The sequence below is a fragment of the Oncorhynchus mykiss genome, chromosome 31 (genome assembly GCF_013265735.2).
Source record: "Oncorhynchus mykiss isolate Arlee chromosome 31, USDA_OmykA_1.1, whole genome shotgun sequence".
NCBI classification, from domain to species: Eukaryota; Metazoa; Chordata; class Actinopteri; order Salmoniformes; family Salmonidae; genus Oncorhynchus; species Oncorhynchus mykiss.
In genome coordinates this window covers 856,794-883,775 of record NC_050571.1, presented here as the reverse complement: position 1 = coordinate 883,775, position 26,982 = coordinate 856,794, and the positions used below count along the sequence as shown (strand labels likewise).

Here is a 26,982-nt window from a genome sequence, read left to right as displayed (position 1 = left end):
ATCAAAAACCTTCTTTCACTTGCTGTTTCTCGTTGTTCATTTGTCGTTTCATTCTCAACCAGGAGAACGTTCTATGGAACGCCATTTGGGCCTTTGCGTGTCAAAAAAATATACACTATTTGACGTGTTGCTTGTTGACCAATCAGGACCTGAATATGAATCTAGGCGTTATCTAATAATTTAACCATAAAAAATATATGTAGTTACTACACATTGATTATCACTCATGTGTCACAGCGATTCATCGATACGGTTATGATGCTGGTAAAGTTGTCTCGCGCACCTACGGTGCTGGACATAAAAAAAAGCTAGCTAGCTGATGGAGGCAAACAATGTTCTAGGTGTCATAAAATAACCCAAATGTATTTAGATTAATGGTGGTCTGACTATATAGCTAGGTGACTATATAGCTAGGTGGCTATATAGCTAGGTGGCTATATAGCTAGGTGACTATATAGCTAGGTGACTATATAGCTAGGTGACTATATAGCTAGGTGACTATATAGCTAGGTGACTATATAGCTAGGTGACTATATAGCTAGGTGGCTATATAGCTAGGTGACTATATAGCTAGGTGACTATATAGCTAGGTGACATCATCTAAGACAGTTCTTATTTGATTAATGGTGGTTTGGACCAATCTATGTGAAGCTAGCCACAAAAAAAGATTAGCCACAAGTGGAATTTGCGGTTAGCCTTCAAAATAAGGGTATGGCATAATTCTACTATTTGTATTAATTTGCATCACTGTCAATTACATACTTTTATTTTGAAGTCAAAACACAAATTCCACTATTTTGCATAATCCTTATTGGGGCTAGCTAAACAACACAGAACCCAGACTGGTCGAGCCTCGCTAGCTGGCTGCTTATAACATATCTTTCCACGAACTGAAGTTCAATTGGCGAACCGCAATACAACAATAATTACTCACAAGGATTCCTAAATCATTGCTAAGAATAATAAAAATGACTACAATTTCTACTGGTCATTGTTATCAGGCCGGTTGTATTGGTGCTAGCTAGGTACTAAGCTAAAGCTAGCTACCCCAGAAGTTGCGGTCGAACAAATGATGCTTTGATACCAATGCGGTATTGTAAACACACCGTTCGTGGCCGGTATTTGCTTGTTTGCAGACGTTTTAGTACAGCTTTGACAGTGCTACTGTATCTTTTTTGACACGCAAAGACCCAAACGGCGTTACGCTATTAATGTGTAACTCCAGTAGAGCAACATCTGAAAAAATAGCGCACTTGGTAGTGTGTACCGGTGATCGGCCAGTCGGCGAAAGCCAACACCACCCACGACAGAGAACGGTTGATTGTCAAGGGCAATGAATTCCATTATCTTGGAGTTTAATGGATTTCGCCTTTGAGTTGTTACTCTTTCAAACGAGGGTTGATCCACACAGCAGACATTGTGGGCTTCAGTTAGTAGTTCAGGAATGCTGTGTGAACGTATAGAGCAACATTTTACGCACCGTCATCTAACTACGTTATATAGGTACGTACCATCATCTACCTACGTTATATAGGTACGCACCGTCATCTACCTACGTTATATAGGTACGTACCGTCATCTACCTACGTTATATAGGTACGTACCATCATCTACCTACGTTATATAGGTACGTACCATCATCTACCTACGTTATATAGGTACGTACCATCATCTACCTACGCTATATAGGTACGTACCGTCATTACGTCATCTACCTACGTTATATAGGTACGCACCGTCATTACGTCATCTACCTACGTTATATAGGTACGTACCGTCATTACACCATCTACCTACGTTATATAGGTACGTACCGTCATCTACCTACGTTATATAGGTACGTACCATCATCTACCTACGCTATATAGGTACGTACCGTCATTACACCATCTACCTACGTTATATAGGTACGCACCGTCATCTACCTACGTTATATAGGTACGTACCGTCATCTACCTACGTTATATAGGTACGTACCGTCATTACGTTATATAGGTACGTACCGTCATCTACCTACGTTATATAGGAACGCACCGTCATCTACCTACGTTATATAGGTACGTACCGTCATCTACCTACGTTATATAGGTACGTACCATCATCTACCTACGTTATATAGGTACGTACCGTCATTACACCATCTACCTACGTTATATAGGTACGTACCGTCATCTACCTACGTTATATAGGTACGCACCGTCATTACGTCATCTACCTACGTTATATAGGTACGTACCGTCATCTACCTACGTTATATAGGTACGTACCGTCATCTACCTACGTTATATAGGTACGTACCATCATCTACCTACGCTATATAGGTACGTACCGTCATCTACCTACGCTATATAGGTACGCACCGTCATCTACCTACGTTATATAGGTACGCACCGTCATTACGTCATCTACCTACGTTATATAGGTACGTACCGTCATTACGTCATCTACCTACGTTATATAGGTATGTAGGGCATCTACCTACGTTATATAGGTACGTACCGTCATTACGTCATCTACCTACGTTATATAGGTATGTAGGGCATCTACCTACGTTATATAGGTACGTACCGTCATCTACCTACGTTATATAGGTACGTACCGTCATTACGTCATCTACCTACGTTATATAGGTACGTACCGTCATCTACCTACGTTATATAGGTACGTACCGTCATCTACCTACGCTATATAGGTACGTACCGTCATCTACCTACGCTATATAGGTACGTACCGTCATCTACCTACGTTATATAGGTACGTACCGTCATCTACCTACGTTATATAGGTACGCACCGTCATTACGTCATCTACCTACGTTATATAGGTATGTAGGGCATCTACCTACGTTATATAGGTACGCTCCGTCATCTACCTACGTTATATAGGTACGTACCGTCATTACGTCATCTACCTACGTTATATAGGTATGTAGGGCATCTACCTACGTTATATAGGTACGTACCGTCATTACGTCATCTACCTACGTTATATAGGTACGTACCGTCATCTACCTACGTTATATAGGTACGTACCGTCATTACGTCATCTACCTACGTTATATAGGTATGTAGGGCATCTACCTACGTTATATAGGTACGTACCGTCATTACGTCATCTACCTACGTTATATAGGTATGTAGGGCATCTACCTACGTTATATAGGTACGTACCGTCATTACGTCATCTACCTACGTTATATAGGTACGTACCGTCATCTACCTACGTTATATAGGTACGTACCGTCATTACGTCATCTACCTACGTTATATAGGTATGTAGGGCATCTACCTACGTTATATAGGTACGTACCGTCATTACGTCATCTACCTACGTTATATAGGTATGTAGGGCATCTACCTATGTTATATAGGTACGTACCGTCATCTACCTACGTTATATAGGTACGTACCGTCATTACGTCATCTACCTACGTTATATAGGTACGTACCGTCATCTACCTACGTTATATAGGTACGTACCGTCATCTACCTACGCTATATAGGTACGTACCGTCATCTACCTACGCTATATAGGTACGTACCGTCATCTACCTACGTTATATAGGTACGCACCGTCATTACGTCATCTACCTACGTTATATAGGTATGTAGGGCATCTACCTACGTTATATAGGTACGCTCCGTCATCTACCTACGTTATATAGGTACGTACCGTCATTACGTCATCTACCTACGTTATATAGGTATGTAGGGCATCTACCTACGTTATATAGGTACGCACCGTCATTACGTCATCTACCTACGTTATATAGGTACGCACCGTCATTACACCATCTACCTACGTTATATAGGTACGCACCGTCACCTACCTACGTTATATAGGTACGTACCGTCATCTACCTACGTTATATAGGTACGTACCGTCATTACGTCATCTACCTACGTTATATAGGTACGCTCCGTCATCTACCTACGTTATATAGGTACGCACCGTCATTACGTCATCTACCTACGTTATATAGGTACGTACCGTCATCTACCTACGTTATATAGGTATGTAGGTCATCTACCTACGTTATATAGGTACGCACCGTCATTACACCATCTACCTACGTTATATAGGTACGTACCGTCATCTACCTACGTTATATAGGTACGCACCGTCATTACGTCATCTACCTACGTTATATAGGTACGTACCGTCATCTACCTACGTTATATAGGTACGTACCGTCATTACACCATCTACCTACGTTATATAGGTATGTAGGGCATCTACCTACGTTATATAGGTACGCTCCGTCATCTACCTACGTTATATAGGTACTCTCCGTCATCTACCTACGTTATATAGGTACGCACCGTCATTACGTCATCTACCTACGTTATATAGGTACGCACCGTCATTACGTCATCTACCTACGTTATATAGGTACGCACCGTCATTACGTCATCTACCTACGTTATATAGGTACGTACCGTCATCTACCTACGTTATATAGGTACGTACCATCATCTACCTACGTTATATAGGTACGTACCGGCATCTACCTACGTTATATAGGTATGTAGGTCATCTACCTACGTTATATAGGTACGCACCGTCATTACACCATCTACCTACGTTATATAGGTACGTACCGTCATCTACCTACGTTATATAGGTACGCACCGTCATTACGTCATCTACCTACGTTATATAGGTATGTAGGGCATCTACCTACGTTATATAGGTACGCTCCGTCATCTACCTACGTTATATAGATACGCACCGTCATTACGTCATCTACCTACGTTATATAGGTATGTAGGGCATCTACCTACGTTATATAGGTACGTACCGTCATTACACCATCTACCTACGTTATATAGGTACGTACCGTCATCTACCTACGTTATATAGGTACGTACCGTCATTACGTCATCTACCTACGTTATATAGGTATGTAGGGCATCTACCTACGTTATATAGGTACGTACCGTCATTACGTCATCTACCTACGTTATATAGGTATGTAGGGCATCTACCTACGTTATATAGGTACGTACCGTCATCTACCTACGTTATATAGGTACGTACCGTCATCTACCTACGTTATATAGGTACGTACCGTCATCTACCTACGTTATATAGGTACGTACCGTCATTACGTCATCTACCTACGTTATATAGGTACGCACCGTCATCTACCTACGTTATATAGGTACGTACCATCATCTACCTACGTTATATAGGTACGTACCGTCATCTACCTACGTTATATAGGTACGTACCATCATCTACCTACGTTATATAGGTACGCACCGTCATTACACCATCTACCTACGTTATATAGGTATGTAGGGCATCTACCTACGTTATATAGGTACGCTCCGTCATCTACCTACGTTATATAGGTACGCACCGTCATTACGTCATCTACCTACGTTATATAGGTATGTAGGGCATCTACCTACGTTATATAGGTACGTACCGTCATTACACCATCTACCTACTTTATATAGGTACGTACCGTCATCTACCTACGTTATATAGGTACGTACCGTCATTACGTCATCTACCTACGTTATATAGGTATGTAGGGCATCTACCTACGTTATATAGGTACGCTCCGTCATCTACCTACGTTATATAGGTACGTACCGTCATTACGTCATCTACCTACGTTATATAGGTATGTAGGGCATCTACCTACGTTATATAGGTACGTACCGTCATTACGTCATCTACCTACGTTATATAGGTATGTAGGGCATCTACCTACGTTATATAGGTACGCACCGTCATTACGTCATCTACCTACGTTATATAGGTACGCACCGTCATTACACCATCTACCTACGTTATATAGGTACGCACCGTCATCTACCTACGTTATATAGGTACGTACCGTCATCTACCTACGTTATATAGGTACGTACCGTCATTACGTCATCTACCTACGTTATATAGGTACGCTCCGTCATCTACCTACGTTATATAGGTATGTAGGGCATCTACCTACGTTATATAGGTATGTAGGGCATCTACCTACGTTATATAGGTACGTACCGTCATTACGTCATCTACCTACGTTATATAGGTATGTAGGGCATCTACCTACGTTATATAGGTACGCACCGTCATTACGTCATCTACCTACATTATATAGGTACGTACCGTCATCTACCTACGTTATATAGGTATGTAGGTCATCTACCTACGTTATATAGGTACGCACCGTCATTACACCATCTACCTACGTTATATAGGTACGTACCGTCATCTACCTACGTTATATAGGTACGCACCGTCATTACGTCATCTACCTACGTTATATAGGTACGTACCGTCATCTACCTACGTTATATAGGTACGTATCGTCATTACACCATCTACCTACGTTATATAGGTATGTAGGGCATCTACCTACGTTATATAGGTACGCTCCGTCATCTACCTACGTTATATAGGTACGCACCGTCATTACGTCATCTACCTACGTTATATAGGTACGCACCGTCATTACGTCATCTACCTACGTTATATAGGTACGCACCGTCATTACGTCATCTACCTACGTTATATAGGTACGCACCGTCATCTACCTACGTTATATAGGTACGTACCATCATCTACCTACGTTATATAGGTACGTACCGTCATCTACCTACGTTATATAGGTACGTACCATCATCTACCTACGTTATATAGGTACGCACCGTCATCTACCTACGCTATATAGGTACGCACCGTCATTACGTCATCTACCTACGTTATATAGGTATGTAGGGCATCTACCTACGTTATATAGGTACGTACCGTCATTACACCATCTACCTACGTTATATAGGTATGTAGGGCATCTACCTACGTTATATAGGTACGCTTCGTCATCTACCTACGTTATATAGGTACGCACCGTCATTACGTCATCTACCTACGTTATATAGGTATGTAGGGGGCTTAGGGGCTTAGTGTGAGTGGCAGGGGCTTGGTGTGAGTGGCAGGGGCTTAGTGTGAGTGGCAGGGGCTTAGTGTGAGTGGCAGGGGCTTAGTGTGAGTGGCAGGGGCTTGGTGTGAGTGGCAGGGGCTTGGTGTGAGTGGCAGGGGCTTAGTGTGAGTGGCAGGGGCTTAGTGTGAGTGGCAGGGGCTTGGTGTGAGTGGCAGGGGCTTGGTGTGAGTGGCAGGGGCTTGGTGTGAGTGGCAGGGGCTTGGTGTGAGTGGCAGGGGCTTGGTGTGAGTGGCAGGGGCTTGGTGTGAGTGGCAGGGGCTTGGTGTGAGTGGCAGGGGCTTGGTGTGAGTGGCAGGGGCTTGGTGTGAGTGGCAGGGGCTTGGTGTGAGTGGCAGGGGCTTGGTGTGAGTGGCAGGGGCTTGGTGTGAGTGGCAGGGGCTTGGTGTGAGTGGCAGGGGCTTGGTGTGAGTGGCAGGGGCTTGGTGTGAGTGGCAGGGGCTTGGTGTGAGGGGCAGGGGCTTGGTGTGAGTGGCAGGGGCAGGGGCTTGGTGTGAGTGGCAGGGGCAGGGGCTTGGTGTGAATGGCAGGGGCAGGGGCTTGGTGTGAGTGGCAGGGGCAGGGGCTTGGTGTGAGTGGCAGGGGAGGGGCTTGGTGTAAGTGGCAGGGGCAGGGGCTTGGTGTGTGTGGCAGGGGGAGGGGCTTAGTGTGTGTGGCAGGGGGAGGGGCTTGGTGTGTGTGGCAGGGGGAGGGGCTTGGTGTGTGTGTGTAAACAGAGGAGGAAACGAAGTGAGAGGTTTCACTCTCGCCCAAATCTGTTCAAAATCATCCCAATGTGTTTCTATGGGCGTATTTTGGTCCTAAGCTTGTCGCCTTTGGGACGACTCCCATTGTTAAGGGGACATTAGCATCTCATCATTATATTCAGATCTCTGGTGTAAACGGGAAGGAGACGAGAGCAAAAAGACATGAGAACATGCGGACACAAACAAAAAAAATGGAGGAAAAAAAAAACGATTCTTGCAATATTGGCATTTGGAATATCTCGCAAAAACATAAATTCAAATGAATCATATATATATATATGGCCCAACCCTAAAGGAGCATGGTGGAGCTCAGACAGAGAGAGAGACAGGCAGAGAGAGAGAGACAGGCAGAGAGAGAAAGACAGGCAGAGAGAGAGAGACAGGCAGACAGAGAGAGAGACAGACAGGCAGACAGAGAGAGACAGGCAGACAGAGAGAGACAGGCAGACAGAGAGAGACAGGCAGACAGAGAGAGAGACAGACAGAGAGAGAGACAGACAGAGAGAGAGACAGACAGGCAGACAGAGAGAGAGAGACAGGCAGACAGAGAGAGAGACAGACAGGCAGACAGAGAGAGAGAGACAGGCAGACAGAGAGAGACAGACAGGCAGACAGAGAGAGACAGGCAGACAGAGAGAGAGACAGGCAGACAGACAGAGAGAGAGACAGGCAGACAGAGAGACAGGCAGACAGAGAGAGAGACAGACAGGCAGACAGAGAGAGACAGGCAGACAGAGAGAGACAGGCAGACAGAGAGAGACAGGCAGACAGAGAGAGAGACAGACAGAGAGAGAGACAGACAGGCAGACAGAGAGAGAGAGACAGGCAGACAGAGAGAGAGACAGACAGGCAGACAGAGAGAGAGAGACAGGCAGACAGAGAGAGACAGACAGGCAGACAGAGAGAGACAGGCAGACAGAGAGAGAGACAGGCAGACAGACAGAGAGAGAGACAGGCAGACAGAGAGAGAGACAGGCAGACAGAGAGAGAGACAGGCAGACAGAGAGAGAGACAGACAGGCAGACAGAGAGAGACAGGCAGACAGAGAGAGAGACAGACAGGCAGACAGAGAGACAGAATTTGATAGAGAGACAGACAGATGGATGGAAAGATGTAGAGCCCGATAGGAGACAAATAGACAGAGAGGGTGTTGCAGGTGTATCTACCTTGCAGAGGAGCACATGGAGCATCGGGTGCTCAAACACTGAGTGGCGCTGGAAGTGGTTGACCTGCTGTCCACAGGCGGTGCAGTCTATCCTCTCCTGCAAAGTGGTATCTGGATATAAACAGAGGAAGACCGAGAGACAAACATGTTTAGTTTACATCCAATATCAATCCCAAACTGAATGATTTCATTAAACTGGCAGCGGGTCTGGATATTAGGCTGTAGGAAGACACATTCCTGGTCAAAACCTTTTATTTAACGATGGGAGGATTCAAACCGTTTATCTGACTATTCCCTATATAGTGCACTACTATAGACCAGAGCCCTATTCCCTATATAGTACACTACTATAGACCAGAGCCCTATTCTCTATATAGTGCACTACTATTGACCAGAGCCCTATTCCCTACATAGTGCACTACTTTAGACCAGAGCCCTATTCCCTATATAGTGCACTACTTTAGACCAGAGCCTTATTCCCTATATAGTGCACTACTTTAGACCAGAGCCCTATGGAACCCTATTCCCTATATAGTGCACTACTTTAGACCAGAGCCCTATGGAACCCTATTCCCTATATAGTGCACTACTTTAGACCAGAGCCCTATTCCCTATATAGTACACTACTATAGACCAGAGCCCTATGGAACCCTATTCCCTATATAGTGCACTACTTTAAACCAGGACCCTATGGAACCCTATTCCCTATATAGTGCACTACTTTAGACCAGGACCCTATGGCTCCCTATATAGTGCACTACTTTAGACCAGGTCTCTATGGAACCCTATTCCCTATATAGTGCACTACTTTAGACCAGAGCCCTATTCCCTATATAGTGCACTACTTTAGACCAGGACCCTATGGCTCCCTATATAGTGCACTACTTTAGACCAGAGCCCTATTCCCTATATAGTGCACTACTTTAGACCAGAGCCCTGTGGCTCCCTATATAGTGCACTACTTTAGACCAGAGCCCTATTCCCTATATAGTACACTACTTTAGACCAGAGCCCTATTCCCTATATAGTGCACTACTTTAGACCAGAGCCCTATTCCCTATATAGTGCACTACTTTAGACCAGAGCCCTATTCCCTATATAGTGCACTACTTTAGACCAGAGCCATATTCCCTATATAGTACACTACTTTAGACCAGAGCCCTATTCCCTATATAGTGCACTACTTTAGACCAGAGCCATATTCCCTATATAGTGCACTACTTTAGACCAGAGCCATATTCCCTATATAGTACACTACTTTAGACCAGAGCCATATTCCCTATATAGTACACTACTTTAGACCAGAGCCCTATTCCCTATATAGTGCACTACTTTAGACCAGAGCCATATTCCCTATATAGTACACTACTTTAGACCAGAGCCCTATTCCCTATATAGTACACTACTTTAGACCAGAGCCATATTCCCTATATAGTACACTACTTTAGACCAGAGCCAAATTCCCTATATAGTGCACTACTTTAGACCAGAGCCCTATGGAACCCTATTCCCTATATAGTGCACTCCTTTAGACCAGAGCCCTATTCCCTATATAGTGCACTACTTTAGACCAGAGCCCTATTCCCTATATAGTGCACTACTTTAGACCAGAGCCCTGTGGCTCCCTATATAGTGCACTACTTTAGACCAGAGCCATATTCCCTATATAGTACACTACTTTAGACCAGAGCCATATTCCCTATATAGTGCACTACTTTAGACCAGAGCCCTATGGAACCCTATTCCCTATATAGTGCACTACTTTAGACCAGAGCCCTATTCCCTATATAGTGCACTACTTTAGACCAGAGCCATATTCCCTATATAGTACACTACTTTAGACCAGAGCCATATTCCCTATATAGTGCACTACTTTAGACCAGAGCCCTATGGAACCCTATTCCCTATATAGTGCACTCCTTTAGACCAGAGCCCTATTCCCTATATAGTGCACTACTTTAGACCAGAGCCCTATTCCCTATATAGTGCACTACTTTAGACCAGAGCCCTATTCCCTATATAGTGCACTACTTTAGACCAGAGCCATATTCCCTATATAGTGCACTACTTTAGACCAGAGCCATATTCCCTATATAGTGCACTACTTTAGACCAGAGCCATATTCCCTATATAGTGCACTACTTTAGACCAGAGCCATATTCCCTATATAGTGCACTACTTTAGACCAGAGCCATATTCCCTATATAGTGCACTACTTTAGACCTGAGCCATATTCCCTATATAGTGCACTACTTTAGACCAGAGCCATATTCCCTATATAGTGCACTACTTTAGACCAGAGCCATATTCCCTATATAGTACACTACTTTAGACCAGAGCCCTATTCCCTATATAGTGCACTACTTTAGACCAGAGCCATATTCCCTATATAGTGCACTACTTTAGACCAGAGCCATATTCCCTATATAGTACACTACTTTAGACCAGAGCCATATTCCCTATATAGTACACTACTTTAGACCAGAGCCCTATTCCCTATATAGTGCACTACTTTAGACCAGAGCCATATTCCCTATATAGTACACTACTTTAGACCAGAGCCCTATTCCCTATATAGTACACTACTTTAGACCAGAGCCATATTCCCTATATAGTACACTACTTTAGACCAGAGCCATATTCCCTATATAGTGCACTACTTTAGACCAGAGCCCTATGGAACCCTATTCCCTATATAGTGCACTCCTTTAGACCAGAGCCCTATTCCCTATATAGTGCACTACTTTAGACCAGAGCCCTATTCCCTATATAGTGCACTACTTTAGACCAGAGCCATATTCCCTATATAGTACACTACTTTAGACCAGAGCCATATTCCCTATATAGTGCACTACTTTAGACCAGAGCCCTATGGAACCCTATTCCCTATATAGTGCACTACTTTAGACCAGAGCCCTATTCCCTATATAGTGCACTACTTTAGACCAGAGCCATATTCCCTATATAGTACACTACTTTAGACCAGAGCCATATTCCCTATATAGTGCACTACTTTAGACCAGAGCCCTATGGAACCCTATTCCCTATATAGTGCACTCCTTTAGACCAGAGCCCTATTCCCTATATAGTGCACTACTTTAGACCAGAGCCCTATTCCCTATATAGTGCACTACTTTAGACCAGAGCCCTATTCCCTATATAGTGCACTACTTTAGACCAGAGCCATATTCCCTATATAGTGCACTACTTTAGACCAGAGCCATATTCCCTATATAGTGCACTACTTTAGACCAGAGCCATATTCCCTATATAGTGCACTACTTTAGACCAGAGCCATATTCCCTATATAGTGCACTACTTTAGACCAGAGCCATATTCCCTATATAGTGCACTACTTTAGACCAGAGCCATATTCCCTATATAGTGCACTACTTTAGACCAGAACCATATTCCCTATATAGTGCACTACTTTAGACCAGGACCCTATGGCTCCCTATATAGTGCACTACTTTAGACCAGAGCCATATTCCCTATATAGTGCACTACTTTAGACCAGAGCCATATTCCCTATATAGTACACTACTTTAGACCAGAGCCATATTCCCTATATAGTGCACTACTTTAGACCAGAGCCATATTCCCTATATAGTGCACTACTTTAGACCAGGACCCTATGGCTCCCTATATAGTGCACTACTTTAGACCAGAGCCATATTCCCTATATAGTGCACTACTTTAGACCAGAGCCATATTCCCTATATAGTACACTACTTTAGACCAGAGCCATATTCCCTATATAGTGCACTACTTTAGACCAGAGCCATATTCCCTATATAGTGCACTACTTTAGACCAGAGCCATATTCCCTATATAGTGCACTACTTTAGACCAGAGCCATATTCCCTATATAGTGCACTACTTTAGACCAGAGCCATATTCCCTATATAGTGCACTACTTTAGACCAGGACCCTATGGCTCCCTATATAGTGCACTACTTTAGACCAGAGCCATATTCCCTATATAGTGCACTACTTTAGACCAGAGCCATATTCCCTATATAGTACACTACTTTAGACCAGAGCCATATTCCCTATATAGTGCACTACTTTAGACCAGAGCCATATTCCCTATATAGTGCACTACTTTAGACCAGAGCCATATTCCCTATATAGTGCACTACTTTAGACCAGAGCCCTATTCCCTATATAGTGCACTACTTTAGACCAGAGCCATATTCCCTATATAGTGCACTACTTTAGACCAGAGCCATATTCCCTATATAGTGCACTACTTTAGACCAGAGCCATATTCCCTATATAGTACACTACTTTAGACCAGAGCCCTATTCCCTATATAGTACACTATTTTAGACCAGAACCCTATTCTCTATATAGTGCACTACTTTAGACCAGAGGCCTATTCCCTATATAGAGCACTACTATAGACCAGAGGCCTATTCCCTATATAGTGCACTAGTTTAGACCAGAGCCCTATTCCCTATATAGTGCACTACTATAGACCAGAGCCCTATTCCCTATATAGTGCACTACTTTAGACCAGAGCCCTATTCCCTATATAGTACACTATTTTAGACCAGAACCCTATTCTCTATATAGTGCACTAGTTTAGACCAGAGGCCTATTCCCTATATAGAGCACTACTATAGACCAGAGGCCTATTCCCTATATAGTGCACTACTATAGACCAGAGCCCTATTCCCTATATAGTGCACTACTATAGACCAGAGCCCTATTCCCTATATAGTGCACTACTATAGACCAGAGCCCTATTCCCTATATAGTGCACTACTATAGACCAGAGCCCTATTCCCTATATAGTGCACTACTATAGACCAGAGCCCTATTCCCTATATAGTGGTAGTACTATAGACCAGAAGCCTATTCCCTATATAGTGCACTACTATAGACCAGAGCCCTATTCCCTATATAGTGCACTACTATAGACCAGAGCCCTATTCCCTATATAGTGCCCTACTACAGACCAGAGCCCTATTCCCTATATAGTGCACTACTATAGACCAGAGCCCTATTCCCTATATAGTGCACTACTATAGACCAGAGCCCTATTCCCTATATAGTGGTAGTACTATAGACCAGAGCCCTTTTCCCTATATAGTGGTAGTACTATAGACCAGAGCCCTATTCCCTATATAGTACACTACTTTAGACCAGAGCCCTATTCCCTATATAGTACACTACTTTAGACCAGAGCCCTATTCCCTATATAGTACACTACTTTAGACCAGAGCCCTATTCCCTATATAGTACACTACTTTAGACCAGAGCCATATTCCCTATATAGTACACTACTTTAGACCAGAGCCATATTCCCTATATAGTGGTAGTACTATAGACCAGAGCCCTATTCCCTATATAGTACACTACTATAGACCAGAGCCCTATTCCCTATATAGTACACTACTTTAGACCAGAGCCCTATTCCCTATATAGTACACTACTTTAGACCAGAGCCCTATTCCCTATATAGTACACTACTTTAGACCAGAGCCCTATTCCCTATATAGTACACTACTTTAGACCAGAGCCATATTCCCTATATAGTACACTACTTTAGACCAGAGCCATATTCCCTATATAGTACACTACTTTAGACCAGAGCCATATTCCCTATATAGTGGTAGTACTATAGACCAGAGCCCTATTCCCTATATAGTACACTACTTTAGACCAGAGCCCTATTCCCTATATAGTACACTACTTTAGACCAGAGCCCTATTCCCTATATAGTACACTACTTTAGACCAGAGCCCTATTCCCTATATAGTACACTACTTTAGACCAGAGCCATATTCCCTATATAGTACACTACTTTAGACCAGAGCCATATTCCCTATATAGTGGTAGTACTATAGACCAGAGCCCTATTCCCTATATAGTACACTACTATAGACCAGAGCCCTATTCCCTATATAGTGGTAGTACTATAGACCAGAGCCCTATTCCCTATATAGTGGTAGTACTATAGACCAGAGCCCTATTCCCTATATAGTACACTACTTTAGACCAGAGCCCTATTCCCTATATAGTGCACTACTTTAGACCAGAGCCCTATTCCCTATATAGTGCACTACTTTAGACCAGAGCCCTATTCCCTATATAGTACACTACTATAGACCAGAGCCCTATGGAACCCTATTCCCTATATAGTGCACTCCTTTAGACCAGAGCCCTATTCCCTATATAGTGCACTACTTTAGACCAGAGCCATATTCCCTATATAGTACACTACTATAGACCAGAGCCCTATGGAACCCTATTCCCTATATAGTGCACTCCTTTAGACCAGAGCCCTATTCCCTATATAGTACACTACTTTAGACCAGAGCCCTATTCCCTATATAGTGCACTACTTTAGACCAGAGCCCTATTCCCTATATAGTGCACTACTTTAGACCAGAGCCCTATTCCCTATATAGTACACTACTTTAGACCAGAGCCCTATTCCCTATATAGTGCACTACTTTAGACCAGAGCCCTATTCCCTATATAGTGCACTACTTTAGACCAGAGCCCTATTCCCTATATAGTGCACTACTTTAGACCAGAGCCCTATTCCCTATATAGTACACTACTTTAGACCAGAGCCCTATTCCCTATATAGTACACTACTTTAGACCAGAGCCCTATTCCCTATATAGTGCACTACTTTAGACCAGAGCCCTATTCCCTATATAGTGCACTACTTTAGACCAGAGCCCTATTCCCTATATAGTACACTACTTTAGACCAGAGCCCTATTCCCTATATAGTGCACTACTTTAGACCAGAGCCCTATTCCCTATATAGTGCACTACTTTAGACCAGAGCCCTATTCCCTATATAGGGCACTACTTTAGACCAGAGCCCTATTCCCTATATAGTACACTACTTTAGACCAGAGCCCTATTCCCTATATAGTACACTACTTTAGACCAGAGCCCTATTCCCTATATAGTACACTACTTTAGACCAGAGCCCTATTCCCTATATAGTACACTACTTTAGACCAGAGCCCTATTCCCTATATAGTACACTACTTTAGACCAGAGCCCTATTCCCTATATAGTACACTACTATAGACCAGAGCCCTATTCCCTATATAGTGCACTACTTTAGACCAGAGCCCTATTCCCTATATAGTGGTACTACTATAGACCAGAGCCCTATTCCCTATATAGTGGTAGTACTATAGACCAGAGCCCTATTCCCTATATAGTACACTACTTTAGACCAGAGCCCTATTCCCTATATAGTACACTACTTTAGACCAGAGCCCTATTCCCTATATAGTGCACTACTTTAGACCAGAGCCCTATTCCCTATATAGTACACTACTATAGACCAGAGCCCTATGGAACCCTATTCCCTATATAGTGCACTCCTTTAGACCAGAGCCCTATTCCCTATATAGTGCACTACTTTAGACCAGAGCCATATTCCCTATATAGTACACTACTATAGACCAGAGCCCTATGGAACCCTATTCCCTATATAGTGCACTCCTTTAGACCAGAGCCCTATTCCCTATATAGTACACTACTTTAGACCAGAGCCCTATTCCCTATATAGTGCACTACTTTAGACCAGAGCCCTATTCCCTATATAGTGCACTACTTTAGACCAGAGCCCTATTCCCTATATAGTACACTACTTTAGACCAGAGCCCTATTCCCTATATAGTGCACTACTTTAGACCAGAGCCCTATTCCCTATATAGTGCACTACTTTAGACCAGAGCCCTATTCCCTATATAGTGCACTACTTTAGACCAGAGCCCTATTCCCTATATAGTACACTACTTTAGACCAGAGCCCTATTCCCTATATAGTACACTACTTTAGACCAGAGCCCTATTCCCTATATAGTGCACTACTTTAGACCAGAGCCCTATTCCCTATATAGTGCACTACTTTAGACCAGAGCCCTATTCCCTATATAGTGCACTACTTTAGACCAGAGCCCTATTCCCTATATAGGGCACTACTTTAGACCAGAGCCCTATTCCCTATATAGTACACTACTTTAGACCAGAGCCCTATTCCCTATATAGTACACTACTTTAGACCAGAGCCCTATTCCCTATATAGTACACTACTTTAGACCAGAGCCCTATTCCCTATATAGTACACTACTTTAGACCAGAGCCCTATTCCCTATATAGTACACTACTTTAGACCAGAGCCCTATTCCCTATATAGTACACTACTATAGACCAGAGCCCTATTCCCTATATAGTGCACTACTTTAGACCAGAGCCCTATTCCCTATATAGTGGTACTACTATAGACCAGAGCCCTATTCCCTATATAGTGGTAGTACTATAGACCAGAGCCCTATTCCCTATATAGTGGTACTACTATAGACCAGAGCCCTATTCCCTATATAGTGGTAGTACTATAGACCAGAGCCCTATTCCCTATATAGTGGTAGTACTATAGACCAGAGCCCTATTCCCTATATAGTACACTATTTTAGACCAGAGCCCTATTCCCTATATAGTACACTACTATAGACCCGAGCCCTATTCCCTATATAGTGGTACTACTATAGACCAGAGCCCTATTCCCTATATAGTGGTAGTACTATAGACCAGAGCCCTATTCCCTATATAGTGGTAGTACTATAGACCAGAGCCCTATTCCCTATATAGTGGTACTACTATAGACCAGAGCCCTATTCCCTATATAGTGGTAGTACTATAGACCAGAGCCCTATTCCCTATATAGTGGTAGTACTATAGACCAGAGCCCTATTCCCTATATAGTGGTAGTACTATAGACCAGAGCCCTATTCCCTATATAGTACACTACTTTAGACCAGAGCCCTATTCCCTATATAGTGCACTACTTTAGACCAGAGCCCTATTCCCTATATAGTGCACTACTTTAGACCAGAGCCCTATTCCCTATATAGTACACTACTATAGACCAGAGCCCTATGGAACCCTATTCCCTATATAGTGCACTCCTTTAGACCAGAGCCCTATTCCCTATATAGTGCACTACTTTAGACCAGAGCCATATTCCCTATATAGTACACTACTATAGACCAGAGCCCTATGGAACCCTATTCCCTATATAGTGCACTCCTTTAGACCAGAGCCCTATTCCCTATATAGTACACTACTTTAGACCAGAGCCCTATTCCCTATATAGTGCACTACTTTAGACCAGAGCCCTATTCCCTATATAGTGCACTACTTTAGACCAGAGCCCTATTCCCTATATAGTACACTACTTTAGACCAGAGCCCTATTCCCTATATAGTGCACTACTTTAGACCAGAGCCCTATTCCCTATATAGTGCACTACTTTAGACCAGAGCCCTATTCCCTATATAGTGCACTACTTTAGACCAGAGCCCTATTCCCTATATAGTACACTACTTTAGACCAGAGCCCTATTCCCTATATAGTACACTACTTTAGACCAGAGCCCTATTCCCTATATAGTGCACTACTTTAGACCAGAGCCCTATTCCCTATATAGTGCACTACTTTAGACCAGAGCCCTATTCCCTATATAGTACACTACTTTAGACCAGAGCCCTATTCCCTATATAGTGCACTACTTTAGACCAGAGCCCTATTCCCTATATAGGGCACTACTTTAGACCAGAGCCCTATTCCCTATATAGTACACTACTTTAGACCAGAGCCCTATTCCCTATATAGTACACTACTTTAGACCAGAGCCCTATTCCCTATATAGTACACTACTTTAGACCAGAGCCCTATTCCCTATATAGTACACTACTTTAGACCAGAGCCCTATTCCCTATATAGTACACTACTTTAGACCAGAGCCCTATTCCCTATATAGTACACTACTATAGACCAGAGCCCTATTCCCTATATAGTGCACTACTTTAGACCAGAGCCCTATTCCCTATATAGTGGTACTACTATAGACCAGAGCCCTATTCCCTATATAGTGGTAGTACTATAGACCAGAGCCCTATTCCCTATATAGTGGTACTACTATAGACCAGAGCCCTATTCCCTATATAGTGGTAGTACTATAGACCAGAGCCCTATTCCCTATATAGTGGTAGTACTATAGACCAGAGCCCTATTCCCTATATAGTACACTATTTTAGACCAGAGCCCTATTCCCTATATAGTACACTACTATAGACCCGAGCCCTATTCCCTATATAGTGGTACTACTATAGACCAGAGCCCTATTCCCTATATAGTGGTAGTACTATAGACCAGAGCCCTATTCCCTATATAGTGGTAGTACTATAGACCAGAGCCCTATTCCCTATATAGTGGTACTACTATAGACCAGAGCCCTATTCCCTATATAGTGGTAGTACTATAGACCAGAGCCCTATTCCCTATATAGTGGTAGTACTATAGACCAGAGCCCTATTCCCTATATAGTACACTATTTTAGACCAGAGCCCTATTCCCTATATAGTACACTACTATAGACCAGAGCCCTATTCCCTATATAGTGGTACTACTATAGACCAGAGCCCTATTCCCTATATAGTGGTAGTACTATAGACCAGAGCCCTATTCCCTATATAGTGGTAGTACTATAGACCAGAGCCCTATTCCCTATATAGTACACTACTTTAGACCAGAGCCCTATGGAACCCTATTCCCTATATAGTGGTAGTACTATAGACCAGAGCCCTATTCCCTATATAGTACACTATTTTAGACCAGAGCCCTATTCCCTATATAGTACACTACTATAGACCAGAGCCCTATTCCCTATATAGTGGTACTACTATAGACCAGAGCCCTATTCCCTATATAGTGGTAGTACTATAGACCAGAGCCCTATTCCCTATATAGTGGTAGTACTATAGACCAGAGCCCTATTCCCTATATAGTGGTAGTACTATAGACCAGAGCCCTATTCCCTATATAGTGGTAGTACTATAGACCAGAGCCCTATTCCCTATATAGTACACTATTTTAGACCAGAGCCCTATTCCCTATATAGTACACTACTATAGACCAGAGCCCTATTCCCTATATAGTGGTACTACTATAGACCAGAGCCCTATTCCCTATATAGTGGTAGTACTATAGACCAGAGCCCTATTCCCTATATAGTGGTAGTACTATAGACCAGAGCCCTATTCCCTATATAGTACACTACTTTAGACCAGAGCCCTATGGAACCCTATTCCCTATATAGTGGTAGTACTATAGACCAGAGCCCTATTCCCTATATAGTACACTATTTTAGACCAGAGCCCTATGGCTCTCTATATATATTCAAACCGTTTGTAGGTGTTTATATGACTAGTAGTGAGATATACACAGTGAGGAGACCAACCTGTGTTTTTGACTGAGGGGTCCCCCCTGGAGGGGGTCCCCCCCTGTGTCTGTGTGGTGTGTGGGGGCCGTATCTGAGTACCTGTAATTGCATCCCAAATGCTAAACACGTTTTATAGTATGTGAAATGTATAAATTGAGTATGCTTTAAAAATTCCATTTAAGGACAAAGTCAGATTTTAGACATGGCCTGTGTGTGAGAGACAAACCTGTCTTTTTCCTTGAGAGGTCCAGCTTCATGGCTCCTCTGCTCTCCTTGTTGTCAGGACGTACCACCAACATGCCTGAAGTAGAGGACAAGCACTTACTGTGCATCCCAAATGGCACCCTATTCCCTATATAGTGCACTACTTTAGACCAGAGCCCTATTCCCTATATAGTGCACTACTTTAGACCAGAGCCCTATGGTACACTATTCCCTATATAGTGCACTACTTTAGACCAGAGCCCTATGGTACACTATTCCCTCAGAATAGACCAGCAACAACAGTATTATCTACCTTGAACATCAACTCAGAATAGACCAACAACAACAGTATTATCTACCTTGAACATCAACTCAGAATAAACCAACAACAACAGTATTATCTACCTTGAACATCAACTCAGAATAGACCAACAACAACAGTATTATCTACCTTGAACATCAACTCAGAATAAACCAACAACAACAGTATTATCTACCTTGAACATCAACTCAGAATAGACCAACAACAACAGTATTATCTACCTTGAACATCAACTCAGAATAAACCAACAACAACAGTATTATCTACCTTGAACATCAACTCAGAATAGACCAACAACAACAGTATTATCTACCTTGAACATCAACTCAGAATAGACCAGCAACAGTATCATCCACCTTGAACATCAACTCAGAATAAACCAACAACAACAGTATTATCTACCTTGAACATCAACTCAGAATAGACCAACAACAACAGTATCATCCACCTTGAACATCAACTCAGAATAGACCAACAACAACAGTATTATCTACCTTGAACATCAACTCAGAATAAACCAACAACAACAGTATCATCCACCTTGAACATCAACTCAGAATAGACCAACAACAACAGTATCATCCACCTTGAACATCAACTCAGAATAGACCAACAACAACAGTATCATCCACCTTGAACATCAATTCAGAATAGACCAACAACAACAGTATTATCCACCTTGAGCATCAACTCAGAATAAACCAACAACAACAGTATTATCTACCTTGAACATCAACTCAGAATAAACCAGCAGCAACAATATTATCCACAAAGTGTAGAAATGCACCTTCGGCTCCACAATGATATGAAGAGGTATTAAAACACGTGCTGGCCCCAGGTCGTGGTAGACCTTACCATCTGAGGGGTTGTCAGAGGCGCCATCTTCCTGTCCACTCTCGTCCGAGGTGTCAGACTCATTCCCTCCGGTGTGCTTGGCTGTAACAGCAGGCTTCCTCTTGGTGTGAGAAGAGGAGGGTCTCTCAGTCTCTGCTGAGCTCCCAGGCTGAGGAGTAAACAAGAGTCAACATGAGTCTAATGAAAAACCTCAGAATAGACCCTGAGTGATCGTCCTGTTATCTGCTACAGAAGCTACAGTCCAGCTGTGTCCCATATTGCACCCTATCTAGTGCACTACGTTCAACCAGCTCTGGTAAGACATTCATGAAGTTCACAGGTGGATACATCTGAAAAAGTAAGCAGGTAAATAGACAATCTGATGTTGACCTACCTCCTCCTCCTCCTCCATCTGGTCTGTAATCGGAAGTTGACCTACCTCCTCCTCCTCCTCCTCCTCCATCATCTGGTCTGTAATCGGAAGTTGACCTACTTCCTGCTCCATCATTTGGTCTGTAGATTCAGCTGAGGTTCTACTCATTTAACCTGCCAACAACAAGAAATCCCACTATTAGGTCGGACATTAGACAATTTAAAAGGACGGGGGAGATGAAGAGCGGACTAAATTACCAGGTTGCAGGGTCTTTCCTTTTTGTAAGTAAAAGCAAAACAGCCTGATCTTAATCAAGATCTAGGGCTTAGTCCCAAATGACACCCTGTTCCCTATAGGCCCTGGTCAAATGTAGTGCACTATTTAGGGAAAAGGGTGCGAATTCAGATGCAACACCAGATATAACGTTGGCTGTTAAAAACTAAGTTCACTAACAGCAAGGCTAGAATCTAAATTATAACTACTGTTAACTGTATTCAGTACAGTACTCAACAAGCAGCTAGCAGCACCAATGGAGCAGCACTAATGGAGCAGCCCAGCAGCACTAATGGAGCAGCCCAGTAGCACCAATGGAGCAGCCCAGCAGCACTAATGGAGCAGCCCAGCAGCACTAATGGAGCAGCCCAGAAGCACTAATGGAGCAGCCCAGAAGCACTAATGGAGCAGCCCAGAAGCACTAATGGAGCAGCACTAATGGAGCAGCCCAGCAGCACTAACGGAGCAGCACTAATGGAGCAGCCCAGCAGCACTAATGGAGTAGCACTAATGGAGCAGCCCAGCAGCACCAATGGAGCAGCCCAGCAGCACTAACGGAGCAGCCCAGCAGCACTAACGGAGCAGCCCAGCAGCACTAACGGAGCAGCCCAGCAGCACTAACGGAGCAGCCCAGCAGCACTAACGGAGCAGCCCAGCAGCACTAACGGAGCAGCCCAGCAGCACTAACGGAGCAGCCCAGCAGCACTAAAGGAGCAGCCCAGCAGCACTAAAGGAGCAGCCCAGCAGCACTAACGGAGCAGCCCAGCAGCACTAACGGAGCAGCCCAGCAGCACTAACGGAGCAGCCCAGCAGCACTAACGGAGCAGCCCAGCAGCACTAACGGAGCAGCCCAGCAGCACTAACGGAGCAGCCCAGCAGCACTAATGGAGCAGCCCAGTAGCACTTATGGGAGTTTGAGTGGAACTTTGGCTCTATTAAATTTGGACACGGGACCTAAATAAGCCAGATTAGCTAGGCCTACTGTTTCAACAAAAATCGGGCTTCCGCCATTGTTTCTATAGTGTGAACTTGTGAAATTAGCAACCATGGGCAGTAACTAGATAGTTCAAATCAGATGTTATTTGTCACATGCTTTCGTGAACAACAGGTGTAGACTACCAGTGAAATGCTTCATCAACAACAGGTGTAGACTAACAGTGAAATGCTTCATCAACAACAGGTGTAGACTAACAGTGAAATGCTTCATCAACAACAGGTGTAGACTAACAGTGAAATGCTTCATCAACAACAGGTGTAGACTAACAGTGAAATGCTTCATCAACAACAGGTGTAGACTAACAGTGAAATGCTTCATCAACAACAGGTGTAGACTAACAGTGAAATGCTTCATCAACAACAGGTGTAGACTAACAGTGAAATGCTTCATCAACAACAGGTGTAGACTAACAGTGAAATGCTCCATCAACAACAGGTGTAGACTAACAGTGAAATGCTTCATCAACAACAGGTGTAGACTACCAGTGAAATGCTTCATCAACAACAGGTGTAGACTACCAGTGAAATGCTTCATCAACAACAGGTGTAGACTACCAGTGAAATGCTTCATCAACAACAGGTGTAGACTACCAGTGAAATGCTTCATCAACAACAGGTGTAGAAGCATTTCGCTACACTCGCATTAACATCTGCTAACCATGTGTATGTGACAAATCAATTTGACTTGATTTAGACTAACAGTGAAATGCTGACTGACGGCCCTTCCCAACAATGAAGAGAAAGAAAACAGAGAAATAATAGAAAAGGGAAAAAAACTATAAAAGTAATAATAAATACACATTGAGTAACCAGAGTACCAGTACTGAGTCAATGAGTAACCTGACTATATACACAGAGTACCAGTACTGAGTCAATGAGTAACCTGACTATATACACAGAGTACCAGTACTGAGTCAATGAGTAACCTGACTATATACACAGAGTACCAGTACTGAGTCAATGAGTAACCTGACTATATACACAGAGTACCGGTACTGAGTCAATGAGTAACCTGACTATATACACAGAGTACCAGTACTGAGTCAATGAGTAACCTGACTATATACACAGAGTACCGGTACTGAGTCAATGAGTAACCTGACTATATACACAGAGTACCAGTACTGAGTCAATGAGTAACCTGACTATATACACAGAGTACCAGTACTGAGTCAATGAGTAACCTGACTATATACACAGAGTACCGGTACTGAGTCAATGAGTAACCTGACTATATACACAGAGTACCAGTACTGAGTCAATGAGTAACCTGACTATATACACAGAGTAGCAGTACTGAGTCAATGAGTAACCTGACTATATACACAGAGTACCAGTACTGAGTCAATGAGTAACCTGACTATATACACAGAGTAGCAGTACTGAGTCAATGAGTAACCTGACTATATACACAGAGTACCAGTACTGAGTCAATGACTAACCTGACTATATACACAGAGTACCAGTACTGAGTCAATGAGTAACCTGACTATATACACAGAGTACCAGTACTGAGTCAATGACTAACCTGACTATATACACAGAGTACCAGTACTGAGTCAATGACTAACCTGACTATATACACAGAGTACCAGTCCTGAGTCAATGAGTAACCTGACTATATACACAGAGTACCAGTACTGAGTCAATGAGTAACCTGACTATATACACAGAGTACCAGTACTGAGTCAATGAGTAACCTGACTATATACACAGAGTACCAGTACTGAGTCAATGACTAACCTGACTATATACACAGAGTACCAGTACTGAGTCAATGAGTAACCTGACTATATACACAGAGTACCAGTCCTGAGTCAATGACTAACCTGACTATATACACAGAGTACCAGTACTGAGTCAATGAGTAACCTGACTATATACACAGAGTACCAGTACTGAGTCAATGAGTAACCTGACTATATACACAGAGTACCAGTACTGAGTCAATGACTAACCTGACTATATACACAGAGTACCAGTACTGAGTCAATGAGTAACCTGACTATATACACAGAGTACCAGTACTGAGTCAATGACTAACCTGACTATATACACACAGAGTACCAGTACTGAGTCAATGAGTAACCTGACTATATACACAGAGTACCAGTACTGAGTCAATGACTAACCTGACTATATACACAGAGTACCAGTACTGAGTCAATGACTAACCTGACTATATACACACACAGAGTACCAGTACTGAGTCAATGAGTAACCTGACTATATACACAGAGTAGCAGTACTGAGTCAATGAGTAACCTGACTATATACACAGAGTACCAGTACTGAGTCAATGACTAACCTGACTATATACACAGAGTACCAGTACTGAGTCAATGAGTAACCTGACTATATACACAGAGTACCAGTACTGAGTCAATGACTAACCTGACTATATACACAGAGTACCAGTACTGAGTCAATGACTAACCTGACTATATACACAGAGTACCAGTCCTGAGTCAATGAGTAACCTGACTATATACACAGAGTACCAGTACTGAGTCAATGAGTAACCTGACTATATACACAGAGTACCAGTACTGAGTCAATGAGTAACCTGACTATATACACAGAGTACCAGTACTGAGTCAATGACTAACCTGACTATATACACAGAGTACCAGTACTGAGTCAATGAGTAACCTGACTATATACACAGAGTACCAGTCCTGAGTCAATGACTAACCTGACTATATACACAGAGTACCAGTACTGAGTCAATGAGTAACCTGACTATATACACAGAGTACCAGTACTGAGTCAATGAGTAACCTGACTATATACACAGAGTACCAGTACTGAGTCAATGACTAACCTGACTATATACACAGAGTACCAGTACTGAGTCAATGAGTAACCTGACTATATACACAGAGTACCAGTACTGAGTCAATGACTAACCTGACTATATACACACAGAGTACCAGTACTGAGTCAATGAGTAACCTGACTATATACACAGAGTACCAGTACTGAGTCAATGACTAACCTGACTATATACACAGAGTACCAGTACTGAGTCAATGACTAACCTGACTATATACACACACAGAGTACCAGTACTGAGTCAATGAGTAACCTGACTATATACACAGAGTACCAGTACTGAGTCAATGAGTAACCTGACTATATACACAGAGTACCAGTACTGAGTCAATGACTAACCTGACTATATACACAGAGTACCAGTACTGAGTCAATGACTAACCTGACTATATACACACAGAGTACCAGTACTGAGTCAATGAGTAACCTGACTATATACACAGAGTACCAGTACTGAGTCAATGAGTAACCTGGCTATATACACAGAGTACCAGTACTGAGTCAATGAGTAACCTGACTATATACACATAGTACCAGTACTGAGTCAATGAGTAACCTGACTATATACACAGAGTACCAGTACTGAGTCAATGAGTAACCTGACTATATACACAGAGTACCAGTACTGAGTCAATGAGTAACCTGACTATATACACAGAGTACCAGTACTGAGTCAATGAGTAACCTGACTATATACACAGAGTACCAGTACTGAGTCAATGACTAACCTGACTATATACACAGAGTACTAGTACTGAGTCAATGAGTAACCTGACTATATACACAGAGTACCGGTACTGAGTCAATGAGTAACCTGGCTATATACACAGGGTACCAGTACTGAGTCAATGTGCAGGAGTACGAGGTAATAACATGGCTATATTCAAGGCGGCAGGTACCCTAGTGATCACAGCCGGTTGTGATACAGCCTGGGATCGAACATGGGTCTGTAGTGACGCCTCTAGCGCTGCAGTGCCTTATGCTGACCATGCGACGCGAGTAGTGCAAAATATATTTA

General features: G+C 43.0%; 1 protein-coding gene across 10 annotated transcripts in view; it reads right to left on the bottom strand.

The window, feature by feature from the left end:
• Window positions 1-26,982, bottom strand: part of LOC110516980 (transcriptional regulator ATRX-like) — a 146,320-nt gene that overhangs the window by 117,140 nt on the left and 2,198 nt on the right. For 3 of the 10 annotated variants that reach the window (XM_036969814.1, XM_036969813.1, XM_036969819.1), the window contains exons 2-6: window positions 21,927-22,033; window positions 21,882-21,887; window positions 21,509-21,656; window positions 20,354-20,428; window positions 8,865-8,974 (exon numbers count right to left, since the gene is read on the bottom strand). In XM_036969814.1, coding sequence (XP_036825709.1) covers window positions 8,865-8,974; window positions 20,354-20,428; window positions 21,509-21,656; window positions 21,882-21,887; window positions 21,927-22,028 — 441 coding nt within the window. In that variant the 5' untranslated portion in view covers window positions 22,029-22,033. The remainder of the gene's footprint in view (window positions 1-8,864; window positions 8,975-20,353; window positions 20,429-21,508; window positions 21,657-21,881; window positions 21,888-21,926; window positions 22,034-26,982) is intronic. The other 7 variants (XM_036969818.1, XM_036969817.1, XM_036969816.1 and 4 more) reach the window with 5 other exon arrangements.